This window comes from Episyrphus balteatus, chromosome 2, assembly GCF_945859705.1.
Source record: "Episyrphus balteatus chromosome 2, idEpiBalt1.1, whole genome shotgun sequence".
Classification (NCBI taxonomy): domain Eukaryota; kingdom Metazoa; phylum Arthropoda; class Insecta; order Diptera; family Syrphidae; genus Episyrphus; species Episyrphus balteatus.
In genome coordinates, this window is record NC_079135.1 from 62858826 (window position 1) to 62880771 (window position 21946).

At 33.5% G+C, this 21946-nt stretch overlaps 3 protein-coding genes across 8 annotated transcripts in view; 2 read left to right on the forward strand and 1 right to left on the reverse strand.

Moving 5' to 3' along the window:
* The window catches only part of LOC129910214 (uncharacterized), an 80263-nt gene extending 60548 nt beyond the window's left edge, over window positions 1-19715 (forward strand). For 5 of the 6 annotated variants that reach the window (XM_055987498.1, XM_055987493.1, XM_055987497.1 and 2 more), the window contains 6 exons: window positions 2736-2856; window positions 4065-4212; window positions 12300-12778; window positions 12844-13011; window positions 18614-18767; window positions 18827-19715. In XM_055987498.1, the coding sequence (XP_055843473.1) occupies window positions 2736-2856; window positions 4065-4212; window positions 12300-12778; window positions 12844-13011; window positions 18614-18767; window positions 18827-19602 (1846 nt within the window). In that variant the 3' untranslated portion in view covers window positions 19603-19715. The remainder of the gene's footprint in view (window positions 1-2735; window positions 2857-4064; window positions 4213-12299; window positions 12779-12843; window positions 13012-18613; window positions 18768-18826) is intronic. The other variant, XM_055987494.1, reaches the window with a different exon arrangement.
* LOC129910216 (uncharacterized) lies at window positions 7356-10625 on the reverse strand. The gene is made up of 3 exons (XM_055987500.1): window positions 10233-10625; window positions 7951-9599; window positions 7356-7887 (listed from the first exon to the last, which is right to left on the reverse strand). Exons 2-3 carry the CDS (start codon window positions 8417-8419, stop codon window positions 7451-7453), a joined length of 906 nt encoding a protein of 301 aa, XP_055843475.1. The 5' UTR covers window positions 8420-9599; window positions 10233-10625; the 3' UTR covers window positions 7356-7450.
* Window positions 19716-19988: 273 nt separating the features above from the next.
* Window positions 19989-21946, forward strand: part of LOC129910213 (nardilysin) — a 61513-nt gene continuing 59555 nt past the window's right edge. Inside the window, exon 1 of the mRNA XM_055987492.1 lies at window positions 19989-20118. The gene's annotated coding sequence lies outside the window, so the exon portion shown is untranslated. The remainder of the gene's footprint in view (window positions 20119-21946) is intronic.

Sequence of the window (21946 nt, forward strand, 5' to 3'; positions counted from 1 at the left end):
GATTCCCACAAAATTTTTAAAACTTATTTTCCCAGCGTTCTCATTAATTCTGTTCTAACAACTTCAACTTTTTCCTCTGGTTGGAAAACGGCGAAAATATATGTCCAATACACTGTACAGTGCAGAAGAACAAAAAATCTGTTTTACCTTTTCAGCCTACAAGCATTCTTCCAGCCCTCTCTAAGGTGCTTACATATAAAAGATCAGCTTTTGAAAAATAATTGTATATCTAATTGTTATATAACTAATATTAAAGACAATATATTAGACAAAATTTAGATAAGAAAATAGCATCAAATAGTTTGATGCTAAGGGCAGAAAAAATCGAATGCCTTGTGCAATTTCACTAGTCAAAAAGTTTCTTTTATAGAAATCAAAATATATTTTTCTTATAATTTTTTGGGCGCTGAGCTCGAATCCAAAGTCAAAGAAATTCTATCACATCACGTTTTTGCGATATTACCATGCAAAGCATCCCAAAAATAGTGTTTTGGACGTTCAAAATTCAATATCTCAAAAACTTTTCACGTTAGAGCTATTCTAATGCTAGATTAAAATTAAAAAGGTCAAAGGCCATTAGAAAAGTATAATTTAGTTTCTATGGAATTATTTCTCGCCAATATTACAGTCATTTACGGAAAAATCGATCTTAAAAATCGTTTTTTTGTTTTTTTTTCAATTTTTCTCAATATTTTCTAAAACAAAAGTATAGTTTTTCCACACAATCTTAAATAATATGTTTTAATCTAAATAATTGCACTCCAAACTTTTCAAAAATCAAAAATTTTTTCGGCAACTTTTTTGTTTGAAAAATAGGCTATTTTTTTAAATTAAATTCGTCAAAAATCCAAAAATTAACTTTTTGCTCAAAATTTTTTTTCAAATACATAGAAAATATAACAAAGTAATGTTTGACCAAGTTTTGTTAAAATTCAACCATTTTTGTAAAAGATAAAAATTAAAAATAAAAAAAAATTTCAATATTTTGAGGTTATATAAAAAAATGGTTTGCGTAAAAGTTGTAGACACTTTTACGATCTACAACTTTTGTCTTTTAACTTTTTTCGATAGGAGGTCTACTTTTGACAGAAATCGTAAAAAACCACGATTTTTGACACCCACCCCACTTTTTCGCCCACCCACCCCTTTCCCCCAATTTGTTTGTGGGCAATTTATTTTTCCCCTTTCATACACCATTTATCCTAAATTTTCCAACCACCCATATTGCTGCTAATATTTTTTTTATTTTCAAAAATTATTGGAACTGGTCTAGGAATGCTAACTCCAGATAATTATCTGGAGTTTACTTTTGTCTCGTTAAAAACAGTAGTGCCAAGGATCTTTGTGTTATCGATAATACATAATTATACAGAAATATAATAATATCGATGTGGCCGAAATATACCCACGCCGCAAATAATGTTTTTATAACGTTTTTGTTAATGGTCTTGAATATAGCTTAAGAATGTAAAAAAGTTTTTTGGTTTTTCAAAAAATTTGTTTATTTCCAGTTTCAACTAAATTTTCAACTAAAAAAAAAGCAGAGAAAACAAGGTTTGAAAATCACTCTCAATAGAAAAAAAAAATTAAAAATTATTCGACATGGTTGTATTGAAGTGTTAATATTCCGAGATCTGCGCGATGTACTTTTGAAATAAAGGTCTCTAAAGAATTGTGACAAGATTACGGAACGAATATAAACAAAAACTTACCAAGTTTTGTCGAAAATTTAGAAAAAAAAATCAAAAAAAGTTTCAACGTTTGATTAAAAAAAATCGAAAAAAAAAATCAGTATAGCTACCTTCAAACTCTTATAACATGAGAACGAAGCAACTTAAATTAATGTTTATGGCCTTAAAATGAAGCTTATGTCGTTTTCTATTAATATTCTATTGTGAATTTGACAGCTGAAAGGGGGGGTGAAGAGGGGAAATAGTGGACAAATCTCAGATTTCATGATCTATTTGCGTCTTGAGATTCAAAAAAATGACAAAAAAATGAATCTGAGATTCAAGAATCTGATTCTGGATTTTTATCAAGATTCACGCATACAAACACACGCACTGTCACACACACTCCTCTGTTTGACATTTGTCTGAACATTTGTTGTTGTTTTATTTTTTTTATACGCACAGATTTCGCACACAATTACAAAACTAGATTTCATATTCTATTTGCAGTGGAAAATCTGAGAATTTTACACAAAAATCTGAAAAGTCAATAGAAAACGACATTAGATTATAAAAATTGTTTTTGGTTTTTTTTTTTTCAAAAAAAAAAATTTTTACACCCTTATACCAACGTACGAAACATACTTAAAATACCAAACATACGAAACGTATAAAATACATGAAATATACCAAATGTACGAAACATACGAAGCATGCGAAAGTAACGAAACATGCGAAACACACGAAATATACGAAATATACGAAAAAGGCGAATTATACGAAAGTAATGAGTAACGATATTATTGATGCAGGTACTAGTATCAAAAGTAACGTATGCCTGCGGGTACTCGTTTTGTCGTTACTTTTACAGCCTTAAATGGTTAAAAAAAAACGAAAACAGTGCAAATTTTTCTAATTGTGTACTTCAACTCCTCCGTATGAAAAATTAGAATTGCATATTAGTACGGAAAGTTAGACTTTTGCTGGGAAAAAATATGTATGACTAACTAGAAGATAATTATATTTTAACTAAAATATTTTCTGAAATTAAATATTGATTGGTAGGTATGGTCGGGAAGACGAAGAAGTAATGGGTCTGCGTTTTTGTAATGAAGCTATAATGTCCTTACACCAAGTATGGCCACGAACTGAAGATCCGTCTCGTCAATCACTAAGTCCATTACAGGTAAGTAAATGTTTTAATAACATATTGTTTCAATAATGTATCGGTCATAGCCTATTAGTGAAGGAAAGTTAGTAAAAAACAGGCATTTTATGGAACGAAATACAGGAAGGCTGATTTTTTTCAAATGTGAAAGAAGGGTAGATATGCGAAAAGCTTAAGTCCTGGTTTTCGGGACACCAACCCCCTGGCGAAAGGCACCATTTTGGAAAACGCGAATTGATCTATATCTCCCAAACTATTGGTTTGACCGAATAAGTTATTTGATCAAAGTTCTAGGTAGCTAACATAAATATCTTTTACTGTGCGTACACTGTATTTCTGTGAAATCAATATTTTTGAGCTTATGTCATTTTATTTTTTCGTTTTTTTTTTTTTTTAATTTTCCTCAGTCCCTAATTATTTTTCTCCCTCTTACACACGTATTTTATTCCTTCATTCTACCTTTCAAAGCTGGAATAAAGCTATCGCAGCATACCCTAGTTAAAGGTAGCGGACCTAATAAATTCACGTTCATGATAGTACTATATAGTTTATATATACAAGGGTTTGTGCAAGATTATGCTTTTCCGAAAACTGGCCAAACTCAAGCCAAATAGCCATCAAGCATGCAAAAAAGCAGTAATGCGATTTAGTACTGCATGTAAAAATTGAACCATTTTTATAGACCAAATTGCAAAGTGCATTAAGATAAACATAACTATTTACCTAATCTGTTTTCGACTAAGATTGGATACTTCTTCAAATGATAAAATATTTATCACAAAGAAATAATCTTGTGAAGAGGAACTTTGAATAGAATGTAGTATAAACTGCCTCCACCACAACTCTAAAATTAAAGATCATTATGTACCTACACAAAAAATGAGCTCCACAAATAAATTAAATCTTTTTTGTCTTTTTAATCCCTTTACTTTTAACCATACTGTAATTTATTCATACAAAAAAGTATTTAAGTAGAGAACGTTAAATTAAAGCAGAGAAAGAGAAATAAAAGCACTTTTTAATACAAAATTTCTGTAACAGAAATAATGATCGTTAGGGAAAATTATGAACAGAAACCGATCGGTTATGACAATATAAATATATGACAAATACATATTAAAGTAACTGAAAGAATAATGATAGACTACAATAAGAATATGATAGCATGCTATATCTTTACATAATAGTTACTTAAGTTCTAAAAAAATTGTGTATAATTTTATTAGGACGCTCTGATTAAACGATTGGGGGAAGGGGCTCATCCATTTACGTTGAGTTTAACACCGCAAGCACCACCCAGTGTTCAACTAGTACCGGCTAAGCGTTATTATGGGGCTCCAATTGGGACCAGTTACGAGGTTCGATGTTTCATGGGTAAGTTTATTTTATTAACCAATTGAAAACATCTTTGATATATTTTGCTTGTAATTTGTATTCGAATACCTGAAAATTAAACAGGCGAAGAGAGATTTGAGATTAGGCTCTCCAGAATTGTACCTTGATCATCCAAAATGTTTAATGCAGTGAAGAAATGAATCGTCAGTTTTAATAACGGAATAAGTCCATTTTGCAAAATTGTTGGGAAAACGCAAAAAACTGAATAGCTTCTATATTTTACTGTTTTCAGATGTTTGACCTTCAGATAAAATAAAGATTATGTGGATTTGAGTCGAATGAGAAAAAAATTTTAAATCTATCGGTTTCTGGTTTAGAAACGTTGGACTTATTCCGTTCTTAAAACTTACGGTTTGAAATTTCACCCAAAAGCCAAATTTTGAATGAAATAAACATTTAATTTATTTAAAACAAAAGTTTTGAGGATAGCAATAGAAATAGATTAACTACTGATATAGTTTGAGTAATTAAAACAAAAAAGTGTTGTACTATACAAACAAAAATTTTTGTTGTGGTGAGTGTTATATCTTATGTTCGTAGCTCAACGGTTGGCATTCAAGTGATCCCTCTTCCGAGAGATTTTCCCGGTTCGGCACGGTTGACTTTGACTTGACGTTTTATTATTCAGACCTGTTCGATTGTTATTTTATAAAGACTTGTTCGATTACTTATTCGGAATGAAACTCGATACTACATATACTTTCCTCTTTTTTTTTTTTTTTTTTTTTTAAATCAAATACATATTTTTTTTTTCTTTTTTTTTCTTACACTTCTGAAAGGTCATATTCTAGAAAATGATTTGGCATCGTTCGCTTCCTTTTTGGTGCTTGTGTTTCTTCCATTGGCAATGTTTGCACAGGTGGGGATGAGGTAGTTGCCGATGCTGCCTTAAAAACACCCGGTGGTACTTTTCTTACATGTGCTACATTTCTTCGATACTCAGTTCCTGTGTTTGGGTTTTCAACCGTTACTTCAGATCCTTTTCGATCAACCACTTTGTAAGCTACGGGCTCAAATGTAGTAGCAAGTTTATTTGTAACTATCTGGCGCTTCACAACAACATCATCTCCTTCTTTAACGTCACTTACTTTTGCGTGACGCTTGTTGTCGGCATAGCACTTTCCTTTCCACTTTTCTCTAGCATCTTGATCTCGGACTTCGTGGTCAACGTCTTCGTGGTCACCGTCTAGCAGTTGGTTGATTGACGGTAATTTGTCGCGAATATTTCTTTTAAACATTAACTCCGCAGGAGTTTTTAAAGTTGTTGAATGCGGTGTCGAATGGTACATAAGGATATAGACTTGCAAGTCCTCCTGCCAATTCCCTTTTTCATTCTGAGAAATGATTAATCTTTTCAGTAACGATCGATTTTGGCGCTCGACCTCCCCATTTTGTTGAGGCCAATATGGAATTGTACTAATCAGCTGAATGTTATTGGTACATAAATATTCTTTGAATTCGTCACTTATAAACTGACGACCGTTATCTGCTGTTACTGAAAGGGGTAACCCAAAGCGAGCGAAAATTCTTTTAAGGCGTTTAATGGCCTCTGAAGAATCTATCTTTTTCATGACTTCAACCTCAATAAAGCGGCTATAGTAATCAACGATAACGAATAGATGATGACCTGAAGGTAGAGGTCCACAGAAGTCAATGGCAAGATGTTGCCATGCAGCCGATGGTAATTGCGTTCGTTTCAGTGGTTCCGGAGGTACCAATGCACTTGTTAAAATGCAACCTCTGCATTTTTTCACAAACACATCTACTTCAGCATCGATCTTTGGCCACCAAACTTTGGCTCTTAGTCTTCTCTTCATCAAAGTCATACCAGGATGGCCTTCGTGGGCCAATTTAAGTGCTTGTTCACGTAGCTTTTCAGGGATGACGATCCGTGTGCCACGTAGCAAAATTCCTCCCACAAATGACAGTTCGTGCTCAAAAATCTTAAACGCTGAAACATCGTTTATCCAACTGCCTTCAGATATTGCTTTTTTAACTGCTTGTATTTCGATATCTGTTTCTGATTTTTCTTCAATTTCTTTTAATTTGATTGCTTTTGGTTCTGCGTACCACATAATCCATTTAATGTACTCTTCGGTATCAGTGCTTTCATCCAATTTCATATGGACTTGTTTTATTAGACGAGATAAGGGGTCAGCAATATTGGATTTGCCGGGCTTATAAATGACCCTGAATTTATATGACATAAGGCGAATAACCCACCTTTCTATACGGGCACAAGGTTTTGATTTTGGTCCAAACAGAGTTTCCAATGCCTTATGATCTGTGATTAAATCGAAATGTCGTCCAAACAAAAAGAAGTGAAACCGTTCCACAGCCCAAACTAATGCTAATGCTTCTTTCTCGGTTTGTGCATAATTTTTTTCAGGTGCTGTCAAACTCCGACTCGCATATGATATGATCCTTGAATCACCTTCTTGTGTTTGGAGTAAAACAGCCCCTAGACCTACGGGACTGGCATCAGCCATAACTTGTGTTGGGCACTTTACATCGTAGTAACCAAGAGTCAATTCATGCGTCAGACTTTGTTTCAACAGTTCAAAAGCTTTCTGTTGATTACAACCCCATTGAAACTTAACATCTTTTTTTGTAAGCCGACGCAATGGTTCGCTAATTGTGGCTAGATTTGGAATAAATTTGCTGACGTAGTTGACCAAACCTAAGAAACTTCGCACTTCCTCAGCATCATTTGGCTCTCGAAATTGCTTAACTGCTTCCAATTTGTCGTGCATTGGTTTGATTCCCGAGCCTGACAGCCGATGGCCATTAAAAGATATTTCAGAAACAGCAAATTCACATTTTTCCTTGTTTAAAGTGACATTAAACTTTCGCATTCGGTCTAGCACTTTTTTCAATCGTAAATCATGAAGTTCTTTTGTTGGTGCAAAAACAACAATGTCATCAATGAATATTATGACACCCTCACAACTACTTAAAATCTGTTCCATCAACTTTTGAAATATTTCAGGGGCACATGTAATGCCGAACATTAACCGCTTATATCTGAAAAGTCCTTTTCTGGTCATAAACGTCGTAATCTCTCGTGACTCCGGCGAAATTTCAACCTAAAAGAAGAACTCTTTATACAATCCGATCTTGACTTTTTTTTTTTTAGCTTTATTTTTTATTAAAGTTGTATAATAATAGAGAGAACAAAGCAAAGAAAATAATTAATTAACCTGATGAAAAGCTTGCCTTACGTCCAATTTTGTAAAAACTTTTGCATCATCCAAATGCGGTAGAAAGTCATCCATTGTCGGCAGTGGATGGTGTTCACTTCAACCGCTAAATTGGCTCGCCGCATGTCCACACAAATCCGTATATCATCCGACCCTTTTGGGGCGACTACAATTCCGGATACCCATTTGGACACTCCATCAACTTTTTCAATTATACCCTGTTGCAACATTTCTTCGATTTTTTCATCAACTCGTTTTTCTAAGGGTGCTGGAATACGACGGTAAGGCTGAATAACACCTTTTACATCTGGCTTCAGTGGAATATCGACCAGTACACCCTTAATTTTGCCAAACTGTTTTACTTTTGAGTCATTCGAGATAATATTTTTGTTCAAGTTGATAACGTTTACGTCAGATGTATTTGGGTTTGCATTATAGCCAATTTTCAAAATACCTATTGAAACGCGTTCAAGAAGTAATTAAGTGAAATAAAGCAATTTAATATAATATACTATACCTAAGGCTTTGGCAGTATCATGGCCAATTAGTATCTTGCCAAACTCATCTGCTACGTAAAACTCCGCGTAAGACTCCCGATTGGGGACTTTGATGAACGCAGCGAATTTCCCCAAAATGTTCAATTTATGACCACCGTAACCACGGAACTGGAAATCAACTTCGTTGGTGCGTTCCGACATCTGAATATTTTTAGCCTTCAACTCAATCCATGACAAACGATCTATTATGTTCCGTTTTGTTCCCGAATCCACAATGACCTCAACATCGACACCCCCAATGTTACACCAAATGGTGTTATAGACTTCATTGTTATCAACCATGAAAACATTTTCATACTCACTCTCAATACCTTTCAAATTCTGGTCAATCATTTGAACCGATTCACGCTTGGTATTCTTAAAGTGTGGCTCATCTCCATCTGCTTTCCGTTTTAAAGTATACTTCTTCATTGCCAAATCTCCTCGCATAAAGCATCGGCGAGCAAAGTGGTCCTTGCGACCACAACTTTTACAGCTCTTGCCTTTCGCTGGGCATTTTGCGTCCGAAGCCTTATGTTCTCTTAGACCACACCTTCCACAGATGGTATTATTGAAACTATTGTTTTGGTCCCAAGATATTTTCTTCGATTTTATTTGGCACACGCTCTCACTTTTCTCATGCGGCTCAAGATTGGGAATGACTTCCTTGCCCTTATCAAATGTTCTTTGTTGCTTTTCCACAACTTCGTGGATTTGAGCCAACTTGACAATGTTATCGAGATTCTCATCTCCTCTTTCAAGGATTTTCCGACGCAAGGCAATTGACGAACATCCGATGGTGATTTGGTGTTTTATACCGTCTTCCAGTTAAAGACCAAATTCGCACCGATCGGCCTGTTCACGCAAACGCATTAAGAACATGTCGATGCGTTCATCTTCGCCTTGTTTCATTTGATGAAACACATGTCGCTCAAAAGAAATGTTCTGCTTAGGCTCGAAGAAAGCACACAACTTTGACACTGCTCTATCATACGAGCACGTATCAAATTTGGAGTAGCCAGACGCCAAGGGTCCCCTTTTAGTGTCTTCCACGTCTTTGTCCGGCAAAGATGCATAGACCGTTTGGACCTTGGGGCCAGCGTAGTGCAGCATCCAATTGAGTTTGTTCTTGTTTTCGTTTAAAGCAGTCGCTTCTGCAAAAATTTCAAATGAACGGAGCCACACTCTCCATTGGTTTCGGCAATTCGTATCGGTGTTAAATTCAAACGGTGGTGGACCATCTCCTTGACGCATCATCTCTAAGATAAGCAGAGGAAGAATAAAAAAAAAACACACATGAACACGCTGTAACTCTATATACAATTTCTTTTATTGTAATTCTACTTTCAGGCAACTCAAATTGTGAATCCATTTTGTTTTTCACTCTTATAACGGAATCTTTGTTGGAAGATTACATTCCTGTTGGATTGCAAAAAAAAAATGAATTTCCACTACATGTACGACGACTTCTATCCCATTTAGTCATCATATTGGATCATCGACTTCTCTCCCCAATGTAATAATATAATCACAATACATAATTCACAAAGGATCGTTGACTGCTCTCCCCAATGCGAAACATCTTCTTGTTTAATAAAATTATCACACTTTAGATCGTCGACTTCTCTCCCTAAAGCAGATTTTTTTTCATTATTTCCAATAATCAGCCCTATCGAGGTATCCGTTCGGAGACATTTTTTTTTCCGATTTGTTCGAAATCGGAGAATTTTCTATCGAGGTATCCGTTCCGATTGACATATCGGAGAATCTTCCGATGAAACATGGCGCCCATCAACGCATTGCGATGAAGCGTGTTTAGCAAAGACTTTTTGACAGTTGTGCTTTGAATTTTATCGGAAATTCTCCGACACAAAATAGCTGCGGAATATTTTCAGAAAAGTTGAATTTCACAGAAAAAAAAATATAAAAATGTAAATATAATTTTGTTTTTTAGTGTAGATTAATAAAAAATAGCGACAGAGCCTCAGCAAGAGAAGTTGGTTGAAATTAAAAAGACTTGAGCATCACAATAATTTTTATTTATTGAATAAATGACGCTGACACATGTGTCAAATGAATGCGATTGTATACTTTATTTTTTTTGTTCAGAAGTGGATACCTTGAAAGAAATGTAAGTTCCGATCGGAACGGACTATCGTTTCGGAAATTTCTCCGAACGGATACCTCGATAGGGCTGAATTTCTCCGTTATTTGCTGCATGAATAAAAGATAAAACAATTTTTTTATTAGGATATTCACTTACCAAAAACAGTTATTGCTTCTATGTATAAATGTGTCGGAATAAATAAAGCCACTCTTCGTTTGTTTGTTTTTTGTATCCTCGTCGCCAATGTTATATCTTATGTTCGTAGCTCAACGGTTGGCATTCAAGTGATCCCTCTTCCGAGAGATTTTCCCGGTTCGGCACGGTTGACTTTGACTTGACGTTTTATTATTCAGACCTGTTCGATTGTTATTTTATAAAGACTTGTTCGATTACTTATTCGGAATGAAACTCGATACTACAGTGAGTAAAACAAAAAATGGTAAAATAAAGATAGGTTCGGTTAATTTTCAATGAAAAAAACTTTTTGAGCCCAGCATTTAATCTTCTAGTTTTATTTAGAGCAATGCATATGACTATCTCAGTCCAAAAAAAAAAATACCGTTAAAAAAGCAAAACAATTTTTTTTTTAAATCAATTTTTTGACGATTTTGTTTTTGTGTGTTGAATAATATTTTCTTAAAAATGACATACCAAATTACATACAAAAAATTATTTTTTTAAAAACCGGCTCTAACGATTTTTTTCAAAAATTTCTTTTCAAATGCAAGAAAGAACTCAAACGCCATACAAGGATAAAAGTTGTTTAATTAATTATAAAAACTGTATTTTTTTTATATTTCTTATGAAATTCCTTTAGAAATCTTATTTTAAAATTTCCCAAATTTTTTCAATAAAAAGTTTTAACATTAGGTGTGTTTTTTATTACACCCGGGCTAAACTGGACCATAAAAATGCGTCGGGGCTTAACCAGAAAAATTTGCAGCACTGCATATTAAATGTTCCGAAATCAGCTGACACAAAAAATAAAGAGTCGTCATTTTTTCGGCTTTTGGATTTTCTTGTATGTTTTTGAAAAGAAAAGTTTTACTAATAAAATTAAACTAATAGTTAAAAAAAAATAATTGTCATTCCAAACGATAGTTTTGATGTTTTAAAACCAAATCTAAACAATTTATGGAAAAACAGTTTGGGAACACAGATGTTCAAAAATTTAAGTCTAGAGAAATCTCTGGGCTAAACAACTAAGTCCGAGGGGCTAAGGTGTTATTGCATTTCCCGGTATTAATAAAAAAATCCACCATATTTATCATAAGAGCAAGTACGTGAGACTCACTCGTGCATTTTATTCAACATCCATTAAAACACGGCCTCTTTCTTATTTCTGTGGCAACAAGGAAAAACAACATAAGTCAGTTTTTACAACTTTTCAGGAGAGCGTTTTGAAAGTTTGGCTTCCCATAAGAAGTCAATGCTAATGTCATTTTTCTTTTACCTGTAATTCAAAAACCGCTTAAGATAAAAATACGAAAAAAATATGGTAGATAGAACCGCTTATTGTGCATCAGATTTTGTGAAAATCTCAATTTCGACATAAGTTGACTTATGTTGTTATTCCTTGTTGCCACAGATTTATAACCGAAATCTTATTTTTGTATTTCAAAAACGACACTAAAATAATTTTATATTTGTATAGGTGCTGTTGCTTATTACAAGCAACTGTATCCATGTATGTACGTATCCATGTTGTTTCGTTTCTTTCTCTCCTATACAGAGCTTATTTGTGATCCGTTCAATAGAGTATTGGGTTAAAACGTTTTTTGAGCTAGCTAGCTAGCTCATTTCTTGAAAATGAGGTGATAAAAGCTATAAAATTATTTTAAAATAAATTTTAAAAAAAATTAAACAAAAATATGTATGAGTTCCAAAAAGAACCAGTTTTGAAAGAGGCTAGGTATATATGTAAAGTAAGCTCCCAACCCATGTTAATGATATATCCTAACAAAATACCGAAAAATCAATTCAGGTGCAAGTTTTTGCGACCTTAAGCCAAGTTTTTCATCGGAGGTTTTTTTCCGACAACTGTTTTCATGGTTTGATTTTTTTTTTCTAATTGTTATACCTAGAACCGTTTGAATGGTTGGGACATTGGAACATAGGCTTTTGGGATATTGAAATTTTACTATTTACACCCCCTCCTATCAAAAGCTAGCTACGCTAATGCATAACATTAAGTCTACAAATTGTCCAATTTTTACTTTATAGCTAATAAAACTGAGGAGAAATTTCATCGGCGTGCCTCAGTTAAAATGGGAGTGCGTGTTATCTATCGCACTGACGTGCACCACGAGAATGCACCTGAAAACTATGCTGCTTTTATTAATAGTCAAATATCTCCACCAGTTTCAAAGGATCAGTTGCTTTTGCCTCGAACCCGAGCAGACTCCCATCAGTTACAACATCAGTTATTGGAACAATCCCTTCCATCAGATATTTCACCTCAAAAAACTCCAACTGGTGATAACCATTCTTCGATTCAATCCTGTGCAACGCACATTCCAACGAGCTCACCCACTACTGCATCCAACACGAAAGCACGTAAATCAGAACGGGGTGATTCCTTCCCTAAGTTAAGGCTTTCTCCAAAATCATTTCGTTTTAGTGGTCGTTTTGGAAGGAGTAAAAGTGAGATCGAAAAATGCCCCAGTGATTCTTTTTACAACTACAGCAAATCCTTTCAGGAGGTTATTTTACATTATTTTCCTCACCATTGTTATCATATACATATTTATATATTTGTATGTTTTAGTACGAGACTGGGGGCCCACAAGGTTCAGTAGATAAGCCATTTCTACTACAAGAGGGCCGTGTTAGCCTGCGGGCGAGTTTGGATAAGGCCTGGTACACGCATGCAGAGAATGTGATTGTTAATGTGGATATTCGCAATGACAGTAGGAAAACTGTGAGAAAAGTAAGGGTAAGTGATGATGTGATATTTAAAATTCTAAATCTAATTCTAAAGTTAAGGTACAAATTATAGCCTATTCTGTAAATTTCATCACTGGAGAAAACTTTTTTGAATCTCTATAAAATCCATTTTATCCCATCAAAATAAAGGAAATATCTATGAAAATCATACTATTTTCTTAATTTACATATGAAGGGAAAAACAGCACAAGTCCATTCCAACTCATTTTGAGAAAAAAAATTTAAAATTTTGTTCTCCATACAACTTAGTACTAAAAGCACACAATTTATTTATTTTTTTTCAGCAAGGCTTATTTGTTTTATAAAAGTAAAGATGCCATCAGATAGTGCTCAGTAAAAACTATAAGACCTCATCATTAGTTTATTTTATGCAAAAAGTGGACATGTGTCGTTTTTCCCCTGGACCCTTCATATAAATTCTTAATTTGAAAGAAGTTTTGCTTTATTTTTAGTATAGGGCAGGAATACTTTTTCATTTAACGAAATACAGGAAGGCTGATTTTTTCATATCTGAAAGAAGGGTATTAGAAAAGCTTAAGTCCTAGTTTTTGAAAACGCGAATTGGTCTATATCTCCAAAACTATTGACCTTACCGAATTTGTAACTTAACCAAAAACTTTGCTTGAATTTCATAATTTTTTTAATGCAAAAAACGCTATATGGAAGTGAAGTACAATCTTCCAACGGTTAGGCGATAAATGCAATTTTCTCACCATTTGACTTCAAACACAAAAAAAAATATTTGAACACAACGGCAACACCTACAGTATATGTATACATTTATAAAAAGATAGAAGCTTATTCATATTTGTAAAATTAAAATTAAGTAAATTGAAGAAAGGGTTTTTGAAAAAAAAAATGGAAACTGAACTCAAACTTTTGAAAAAAAAAATTATTGAAAAAATTTTGTCCTTTTTAAAACTTTTTGTAATGTAAAATGCATATATTTTCGAATTTGTTTGGCCACATTTATTATGATTTGAAATTATAAAAGGGAATGTCAATATGTACCTATGTATTACAGTTTAAAAAAAAATAAAAAGTATTTCATTTTCGAAGAACTATTTTTAAAAGAAATTTTGAAAAAAAAATTAACTTATTTTTTTTAAGTTCAACATTTAAATATAAAGTAATTGTTTCTTCATTTTTTCTTCATTCAATAGCCCTTATTGTTGAAAGTTAAATAACAAAAATTTAAAGATCTATTTGCCAAAATCTTTGAGAAAATCAATTATTTTCAATGCAAAAATTCAGTTTTTATCAAAAAAAAAAAAAAACAATGAAATTGAAGTACAGTAGGTGTGTTTTTTATTACAACCGGTCTTAACTAGACTAAGCAATTTACATGTTAAATACAACAACACCTTAGCCCCTTGGGCTTAGTTGTTTAGCCCGGAGATTTCTCTGGGCTTAACTTTTTGAAGAGTTTTAAATCTGTGCTACCAAACTAATGTTTTCATAAATTGTTTAGAATTTATTTAAAAACGTGAAAACTCACGTTTGGAAGGACAAAATGTATTAAAATAGTTTTGCTAGCATACATTTTTGTATCTTTTTGTAAAACATACATGAAAAATACAAGAAAATGACGAAAGCGAAAAATATGACAACTCTAAATTTTTGTTGTGTCTGCTGTTTTCGGAACATTCAATATACAGTGCTGCCAAGATTTCAGGTTAAGCCCCGAGGCGTTTTTTTTGTCCAGTTAAGACCGGTGGTAATTAAAAACACACCTAGTCAAACTTCGATAACTCGAACTTCGATAACTCGATTTTTTATAATTCGAACAAAAGTATGTGGCAGAAGCGTTTAAGCACTATTCACATGAGCACTACCAACGACCAACGAATGCACGAATATTCGTTGATTTTGATATTTCTTTCACATGAGAGTTTTTTATTCGTCCCGAATGAAGTTTTAATTTGACAATGTTCACCACCAAAACCAAAACAAACATGATTTTTGAGGTTAAGGACGTGCGAACTTTTTGTTCGTTGGGAATGTGGATTGTGTGGAACGCGAATTCAATCTGACAGTTCGTACCAACTAAAATTCTTTTCGCGACGAATAAATTTGTTTTCTCAAATTTATTAACATTTTATATTAAAAAGGGAATAAATGCATCATAAACTCAAATATAAACTATATTTCTATTTGTTGAGAATTTTTGAGGAAATAGGGCTTGAAACGTGCCTAAAATCACTTTTTCTTATTTATTCGTCGTTCGTTGGTCGTTCTCATGTGAATAGTGCTTTAGAGTTCAAATCTCATACGTTTTTCCCCTCATAACTCGAACTTTTATAACTCGATTTTCTTTATAAGTCGAACAAAAAATATGACCTATGCATCAATCAAGTCCAATTTTTTGGGGGAACACCCATTTTATGTGACTGGCTACACGGTGATTTTTCAATCGCCTAAGCAGTGAGTTTGTAGGCAAGAGGGATGAGGATTGAAGGGGGAAGATGCTCACGAAGGGAACTGAATTTTCTAAGGGCAGTACAGTTCCATTACTAAATTTTTCCTCTTTTTGACGTTTGTTCCTAGAAAATGTAAAAGTGGAACGTGATTGGGCACAACAGTGTGTAGCCACCACATGTGATTTTTCAATCGATTGAAAAATCACTGTGTAGCCAGGCACTATGAGAAAAAAATTAAAAAAAACATCACGTATTCATTTGAAATTCGAGTTTTGAAGAGAATTTTCTCTTGACAACAAAACATTTTTGGGGAATTCCCATTTTAAGAAAAAAAATTAAAACATCACATGTGTATTTGAAATTCGAATTTTTGATTGGAGTTTTTATATGAAAACGAATACAAACACACATAGTAACTACATGTTTCGTTACTGAAATACTGATAGTCTAAGAGCCGGCAGCATATTTTGGCAGTTTTGATATAACCGAAATTCGAGTGTGCACATATCTAGATATGCACCACAGTATATCAACGGAACAAGTCTGGCAGTGATCTTTTTCAGCTTTCCCTTGCCAGACGCATCCAAAGTGCAGCAAAAAATCAATTTTTGGCGTTTTGGTATAACCGAATGAATGATACACCAAAAAATCATAAAAAATCCCCTGATTTCGAATCTGTGGGTACCGCAAGTTTCTTTTTCAGCTTTCCCCCCGCCAGACCGCTTTAAAGCATTTTTAAGTGCATTTTTTAATAAAAAACCTAATAGCTTATTTTCTGTTGGGTATAACCGCATGATGGTAACAAATTAAAAATCTATGTTTATTCCTGGTTTAGAAAATATAAGTTTAAGCCAGATATTTTTCAGCCTTCCCTCTGCTAGACGCCCTTAAAGGTTTCCCAAACAGGTTTTTCCATAGAAAAAACACCTAGTTTCTGTTTTTTTCTTATAAAATTGAAATAATATTTTGTTGTTTAGAGTAACCATATGATGGCCAAATATTAACTTTCTCTGCCTTTTCCTGATTTAGAAAATGTAAATTTAAGCCAGTTTTGTTTCAGCCTACCCTCTGCCAGACGCCCTAAGAGGTATCTCAATAGTACGGGAATGTTAGATATTCCTATATGGGGCATGGGGGTCTGGGAAAAAATCCAAAATGCATTTTGACTTCAGGGCTCGAAAGGCATAAAGACACGAGTCGTAAACCAAATTTTGTTCAATCGCACTAGGAGTCATTTGGCCGCCATTTTTTTTTTAATACAAATTTTAGTTTTTCACATAACTCGCGTATTTTTGAACCTACAAAAAAAAACAATGTATGACAAACTTGAAATAATTTAATTTCCTACAATATGTGTTAAATGACATTTTTCGATTATCCCTTTGGTTTAAAAGTTAGGGTGTTTTTTTTTTTAAACACGTCAAAAAGTGATTTTCTTATTTTTGTCATATCTCTTTTACTTGAGCGTTTTTTTAAAAATTTGTTCGTTGTAAAAGTTGTAGATCTTTTAATTACCTTCATTTGTTACAAAATTGGTTTTTCGATTTGACACACCGTTTTCGATCTGTAGGCAAAAAACTTCAAAAAATTGCAATTTTTTGTATAGGGACAAACAAAATGATTCTTGGTGCGGTTGTACAAAATGTGGTTTTAGACTCTTTCGGTCCCTGGGTTTATGCTCTTTTAATCCCTGAAGACAAAATGCATTTCGGATTTTTTCCCAGACCCCCATGCCCCATATAGCAAAATCTTACTTTCCCGTACTATTGAGATACCTTTTTGGGCGTCTGGCAGAGGGTAGGCTGAAACAAAAATGGCTTAAACTTACATTTTCTAAATCAGGAAAAGGCAGAGAAAGTTAATATTTGGCCATCATATGGTTACTCTAAACAAAAAAATATTATTTCAATTTTATAAGAAAAAAACAGAAACTAGGTGTTTTTTCTATGGAAAAACCTGTTTGGGAAACCTTTAAGGGCGTCTGGCAGAGGGAAGGCTGAAAAATATCTGGCTTAAACTTATATTTTCTAAACCAGGAAAAGACATAGAATTTTAATTTGTTACCATCATACGGTTATACCCAACAGAAAATAAGCTATTAGATTTTTAATTAGAAAAATGCATTTCAAAATGCTTCAAAGCGGTCTGGCGGGGCGAAAGCTGAAAAAGAAACTTGCGGTACCCACAGATTCGAAATCAGGGGATTTTTTATGATTTTTTGGTGTATCATTTATTCGGTTATACCAAAACGATTGATTTTTTGCTGCACTTTGGATGCGTCTGGCAAGGGAAAGCTGAAAAAGATCACTGCCAGACTTGTTCCGTTGATATACTGTGGTGCATATCTAGATATGTGCACACTCGAATTTCGGTTATATCAAAACTGCCAAAATATGCTGTCGGCTCTCGGTCTATGATTCGAAGTTGTAAGAAGCAGAATTTTTTATTTCATCCAAGAGCACACAATATGTATACGCGTGTTTAAAATATTGAATCATCCAATTTTTTTTAATTTTCATCAACAATTTGGATAAGTCGAAGTCTTGATAAGTCGAACTTTTGATTAAATTTAGTGGATTTAAATTTTAAAGATAAAGAAATAAAATTCTGGCTTTTTAAAAATGTGTATGCAAATATTGTAGGAGTTGCCGTTGTGTTTAAAATATTTTTTTTTTTTGTGTTTGAAGTCAGTTTGTGAGAAAATTGCATTTATCGCTTAAACGATGGAAGATTGCATGTACTCCCATATATTTTGTTTCCTTAAATTACCTATAGATTCTTTAAGTATTATTTATTTTATGAACTTTAAACAAAAAAAATGGTTTTGTTCAAAAAAATTTAATTTTAATTAAAAAAAAAATACGGCAACATCGGACATTTTTAACCTAAAGACTTTAAAGTATTTTTAATACCGACGTTTGAAAAAAAAAGATCATCAAAATCAGAGCTGTTCTGCCGGGTTCCCTAATTATTTGCTTTAGTTACTCCACTATTTGACCTCTTTGAAAAACTCGTAAAACATGTATTATTTTTTTATCTTTCATTTCAGAAGTGTAGTAGTAGTAAGAAGATAAAGCAAATAATATGTAGTTATACATTTTTTTCTGAGCAAATTTTTGTTACTTTTTTTTTTAATAATTCTCACCTAAAATATTGTATGACTATTGACAGGTTTGTGCCATCCAGCATGTTGATGTATGTATGTTTAACAATGGAAAATTTAAAAATATCGTTGCGGATTCAGATAACAATAACTCTCATGTTGATAGGACGGTGAATCCTGGTGGTAAACTTAATGCAACATTCATCTTAAAACCACAAAGAGGTAGAAAATAATTGATATAAATATTTCTTACATTTTGTTGTCATCTTAATTGTTCGCAGGTCCCACAAAAAATTGGATAGCTTTAGAGGATACATTACAGCGAAGTACTGAACCGGAAGAAATCACTGGAGCTATTGCTGCCTCCGCTATTCGTTCGCCTACGGTTGCTCCGCTCCCAGGCATTACACCCTCAAATTCAGATGATCGCAACATATTCGCAATCTACGTTTCTTATTATGTCAAAATAAAGCTTGCTTTGAGTGGTATGGGAGGAGAATTGTCTTTAAAACTGCCATTTGTTTTGGTTCACATTGATGAGCTATTGTCCCAACCTCCTGGGTGCAGTACCAGCCGGGCATTGTATCTTGATGCTCATAAGTTAAATCTTGATAATGTACCCACCTCACGAAAAAACCTTAGTAATCATGCGATTAAGGTCATGTTTCCTGATGAAACACTAAGAGAAGTGGAACCAAGTCTCGATAGAATTGAATCGGTGGAGAACGAGTTAAACATTCCCATACCCGAAGTTTTTTCAAGGTCACATAATGTTTGCTGTACAAAGAGAAAACTCTTAAGAAGTGAGACAATTGCCAAAGATTTAATAGATGATGAAGATGGAACTGAAAAAGACGAAGATTACACTCAAGATACTCAATTAGCCACAGACTCATTAGACTGCAATAATGATATTGTTTTTCCTAGAGATAACATCAATCAAGATGTATTTCCTGTTGACGAAAATGATAAAAAAGAACATCCCGATAGTGACGACGAAGTGGTATTATCGAGAAATCAACAGCTTATATGTGCACAAGTCCACTCTGAATTGTGATGGTACAACTGGGACTAGTAACTATTGTATTTATAGCTTGTATTAGACTCTTGAATCCTTAGAGATAGTCTCTTGAACTCAATATAAATAGACATGGCAAATGTACAATGTAATTTTGTCTTCAGGAATTATTCCAAATCCATCAGCGAATCGCCACCACGTTGTAAGTTATTCAGGGCTTAATGCTGAAAATATCTGTTTTTCACTCATATCTTTCAAACACTTAAAAGTAGTGGACAGTATTACATGCAAAACTTTAAGATCGTTCAGATTTTTTACAATATGAGGCCATTCATTTAACGACAAAAATTTCTACTTTGCAGAAGATTTTACTTTTTTGCTTGTATTCAAAAAAAAAAAAAAATAAATAAATAAAAAAAAAAAAAACATTAAATTAGTTCCTCAAAGAAAACAACAATATTAAATGAATTTTAACTAGATGGTCCTACTTCTATCCGTTTGACATTTCTTGTTAAATTTAAATTTTGGAAAATGCAAAAGTATAACTTCAAATAGGTAAGTGTGAAATCTCTCCATATAATTTTTGAATTTTTGTCTACAGCTGCATGGGAAGTGTTCTAAAAAAAAAAAACATTGAAATTTTGCGTTCAATATTTCGTTTTGGTATTTTTGTATGGGATTTTTCGCTTCAGCTGCGTACTAAGCCTAGTACCAAAAAGTCTTCACTTCTTTTTCGCGTAATTGTGCGTAGAGACGGACGAAAAATTTCGTTTTGCATCAGCAGCATACTATAGGCTTCAGACCCGTATGATACTTCTTTTTTTCTATTGAATCCTAAGCGGGCTTTAGGTCTTTATTGAATCTACAATCTTTGTCGACGTTTCGAACGTGTCTACGTTCTTCTTCAGGACTATAATAGTTCGATACAAAATTTTCAAAAAGATCTAATAAATAGAACAAATCTAACATACTTACAATTTACAAAATCTGTTTAAATTTTAAGAGGTTTCTTAAAATTTATTTTGTTGGTTTTGGATGCTTTTTGCTCTCATTAATTCAAAATCATAGTAATGCGGACCAAGATGCTTCTTATTTTTTGTTCTGGCTCAGAAATAAGAATAAGTGGTGTTTGAAGAAAAAACGGAGATACTGGCACAAGCGATCTTATTGTGCCTTTTGTTTTACATCTAAATCTTGAGGTAGAGCAGAAGAACTGATTTCGCTCCACAAAGAATTGGATGCAATTTCATATGCACTTTGGTTTCTGAACCCCTATTCTTTAAACGTCTGTCGAGTTAATAGGGCGCTGTCGGCGTATAAGACAAGGACCAAATTTGAAAATTCCCTACACAGATGTGACTTCCTTTATACATATAGGTACATATACAAAAAAATAATAATAATAATAATAATGTAAGCGCAAGCTGTTTTGCAATAGGTGTGTTTTTTATTACCACCGGTCTTAAGTGGACAAAAAAAACGCCTCGGGGCTTAACCTGAAATCTTGGCAGCACTGTGTATTGAATGTTCCGAAAACAGCTGACACAACAAAAATTTAGAGTTGTCATATTTTTCGCTTTCGTCCTTTTCTTGTAATTTTCATGTATGTATGTTTTACAAAGAGATACAATAATGTATGCTAGCAAAACTATTTTAATACATTTTGTCCTTCCAAACGACAGTTTTCACGTTTTTAAACAAATTCTAAACAATTTATAAAAAAGTTTGTTTGGTAGCACAGATTTGAAACTCTTCAAAAAGTTAAGCCCAGAGAAATCGCCGGGCTAAACAACTAAGCCCAAGGGGCTAAGGTGTTGTTGTATTTAACATGTAAATTGCTTAGCCCAGACTGCGTTTTTTTTGTCTAGTTAAGACCGGTGGTAATAAAAAACACACCTAATGTCATATTACGACTGCTCTAGGTTGCTGTTTAGTTTGTTGAAAAAAAGCTTTTTCGCTATTCGGGAACGGGAACTAAATTGAACTAAGTAAGTGAACTAGTTCACTAGTTCACCAAGATGAACTATTTGATTGAACTAGTTCGTTCGCGAACTACACAAGCCTACTTGATATAAGTTAACCAATTAGAATTCACATTTATTATTATCAGAGATACCCAATGGAGATGGGAAACTTTCGTACCCCCCAAAACCCATTTTTTTATTTCTTGTTGTTGTAATTTCTTTTGTATTCGTGAATAAATGTGAAAAACACACACAGTGTAACCACTTGGTTTTCACGCATACTTAGCCAAAAGTGTACGACTTTTCACGCATACTGAGCCAAAAGCGTCCAATTTTTCACGCATACTTAGCCAAAAACGTACGAAGCAGCTTGTTGGCAAACCAGTATGCCGTCAGAAGTTTCCCATCTGCTTCTGTGT

What these genes read in the sequence shown, in the direction of transcription:
- LOC129910216 (XM_055987500.1), bottom strand. Translation starts at nt 8,419, where the DNA reads ATGCGAGGAGATTTGGCAATGAAGAAGTATACTTTAAAACGGAAAGCA. An exon ending in TGATACTGCCAAAGCCTTAG is followed by an intron (nt 7,888 to 7,950) that starts GTATAGTATATT and finishes GCGTTTCAATAG; the next exon opens with GTATTTTGAAAATTGGCTAT.